Source organism: Papilio polytes, unplaced genomic scaffold (genome assembly GCF_000836215.1).
Source record: "Papilio polytes unplaced genomic scaffold, Ppol_1.0 DF823399.1, whole genome shotgun sequence".
Classification (NCBI taxonomy): domain Eukaryota; kingdom Metazoa; phylum Arthropoda; class Insecta; order Lepidoptera; family Papilionidae; genus Papilio; species Papilio polytes.
In genome coordinates this window covers 85,449-88,422 of record NW_013525805.1, presented here as the reverse complement: position 1 = coordinate 88,422, position 2,974 = coordinate 85,449, and the positions used below count along the sequence as shown (strand labels likewise).

Below are 2,974 nucleotides of genomic sequence, written 5' to 3'. Positions count from 1 at the left end.
GCCCACGCTTACACAACGTTAGCCCACGCTAGCCCACGTTAGCCCACGCTAGCCCAAGTTAGCCCACGCTTTGACATCGCAAGCCTACTCACGCTCGCTTGACTTGATTTTAAATTCTTTCGTTATCCATTAGTTGACCTATCAAACTCTAATGACATAAAAGATATCTGACTCGGGGTTCTTATAGTGTTTTTAGCTGATTTTTACCTCAAGATGCAAATTTTTATTTATAAAAACCTTATCCAATTAATATAGTTTTGTATTTAAAATAAAACTTTTTGTTACTCATCTTTATAAAGCGGTATATTTTGTAAAATATAAAATTAAGATATAGGACCCCGAGTTATTTTTTATTAATTTTGATTGAACATTTTAAATTTTCAAGCATTTTTATAACTCTTAAACAACATTTTAAAGCTTCGACATCATTATAAAATGTACCATTATTTATTTAACACTTCTTAATGTAATTTAGTTGATGTTAACTAAATGTTCTTCATGAAATCGCTGATTCACCAAGCTTTGACCGCTTTCAATAATCACTAATTAAAAAAATCATAACATGGTCATAGTCATTAAATAATTTTCTAACTAATTTTATTTTATAAATTAACAGTGATGGGGCACTAATATTACAATGAGCTTTATGTTAAAAACTAAATTTGCTTTTGTTGTTTTTGAAACACTATTTAGTGTTGTTTATTTTGTCTATTTCATAGTATATTTAATGAAGTTTTTACAAGCAAAAGTTGATATTAATAGTTCAATATAGTATAGAAAATGAATAAAAACATAGTAAACTTTTGTATCACTAAAGGTGAATTTTCATTTTAGTAAATTAGTATAGGAACAATATTCTTATCTCATTTATTGTTGTTATACAGGTTTACGACAATGAAAACTCAGTGTAACAAAAAGTTCATTGTATCTACTAACAATTTCCTTTATTACTTAAAGTAAAAGATAATATCTGATGTTATTGGTCTGTTGAAACATTCTACGATTTATTATCACTAAATTATCTTATGTTTATTTCTAATAATAATTTAGAATAAAATTGGCATTTCTATGAACCTTGTTACTTATAGGAATTATTATTATTAATAGTATTCTATAAAAATAAACATTGTCCCTTTACAATTTGTGTTTCTGTGTAATGTTGTTTTTTTAATATAATTTTTAACCGCTTATTAATTTACTTTTAAAGGGTTAAATCAACAAACATCATTAAATTCAATAAATTCTTAGTTTCATTATATTTTAGTTAAGATTTTAGTTTACAGGAAAACTTAGAAATTAACTTTTAAATAATAAATATATCGAAATGTTTAAGTCGATATTTTAATCCGTATTCAGAAATAACAAAAAGTTTTTTCTTGATTTTTTTTACTAATATTTTTATAGGACTAGCTGTATCTCGCGACTTCGCTCGCGTGAAATAAAAAAATAATACAAAATACAGCCTATGGTACACATAGATAAATTACCTCTCTGATTGTGATTTTTTTTAAATCAGCCCAGTAGTTTTTTCGTCAATCAAATACATACAAAAATCAAAAAATACAAATCTTTTCCCTTTATAATATTAGTATAGATTTCTTCAACTTTTGTTAAGATTTGTTTTGTTTCTTGTATTGATGTTTGTTGATTGTTTCTGTTGGTGTATGTGTTAACTAAGAGGGAGTGTTGCATGTCGCATGCTTACCGCTTTTGTCCGGCGACAGCCCGCCAATATGCACGTCATGAGAATCTTGCGCAACGCACCGCCATCTAATATTGTCAGAAATAAATCTGACAAGGTTAGTATTATGTTTGTTATGTCAATTACTTAACCCAATGGGGGTATCTCAAAGTAGACTCTTAGTAATGACTAAGAGTCTACTTTGAGATTTACAATTCTGTGTGTGGTAGTTTATTTTACTAGATAATTGTTAAATGTTTTTTTTAGGAAAATATATAATAGGGAGTATGCAATATATTTTTATAGTATCTCAATATCTTGAAAAATATTTCTTTAGTCTACTTTGGTAATGTTTTTTAATTACAATTTTGTTATTAAAATTTGTAGTTACTTTGATGTAATTTAATTTAATGAATTCTTTGTAATTAGAAATGGAATTGAGTAATAATTTGTAGTATTTAAGTGAAGCTATTTTTTTTGGTAAAAAGTATGTTAGTTACTTTTTAGATTTGCATATTAAATTGAAATGTTTTCACTAATTGTGTTGCATTGCAGTCGACACCGGTGGGATCAATCCAGACGGGGCACGAGATCGTGGTATCTCCCAACCGCGATAGACATCAACCTTTCCACAAGGTTAGTTATTAAAAACATACAGTAACATAAAAATACAAGAAATTTTTCAGATTCAATATGTCAGATTTTTTTTGTAATATAAGTTTGTAAACGAGTAAGCTGTCAAATGAAAGCGAGTGCTGCTACAAACATCCGCAATTGCAGATGCGTTACCTACAACTAATTGACAGGGGAGGAGACGCACATAAAGAGATCATTTCCCCTTCCTTTGCTTCCACCACCGTCAAATCCACTTCCGCTTTCCCATCCTCTTTATATGGAAAGGGTGGTAAAGGGAAAGGGACTAAAATTAAGCCTAATGTTATTTCGCACCAATTTTGTTGAAAATTAATATTATTGTTTTTTTTTTGGTATATCAGTGTTGGTGATTGATTTAGTATTTCTGTGGGTGCAGGATGAATTGTGTGATTATATTGTTGGTTTGGATGAGGATGATGAGGCGGCCCTGATATGCGTCGAGGTTTGAAATGTTTTTTGGTTTTCTTGTCTTCACTGCCAACCCCATTTTTGTAGAGATTTCTTCACCTTTCATGTCATGTGTAAATGTCCATACAGTATGTTTGTCTTTTATGTAATCAATATGTAAATTGATTCCTGATTAAATTAGTAAAACAAGAGATTTCGATGTTAATAATTTTGAATGTCTGTGATTTTTTT

General features: G+C 29.0%; 1 protein-coding gene across 1 annotated transcript in view; it reads left to right on the top strand.

Annotated features, from left to right (window-relative positions):
• Nucleotides 1–2,974, top strand: part of LOC106104705 (casein kinase I) — a 34,832-nt gene that overhangs the window by 28,188 nt on the left and 3,670 nt on the right. Inside the window, exon 9 of the mRNA XM_013284832.1 lies at nucleotides 2,207–2,317. Within this exon, the coding sequence (XP_013140286.1) occupies nucleotides 2,207–2,317 (111 nt within the window). The remainder of the gene's footprint in view (nucleotides 1–2,206; nucleotides 2,318–2,974) is intronic.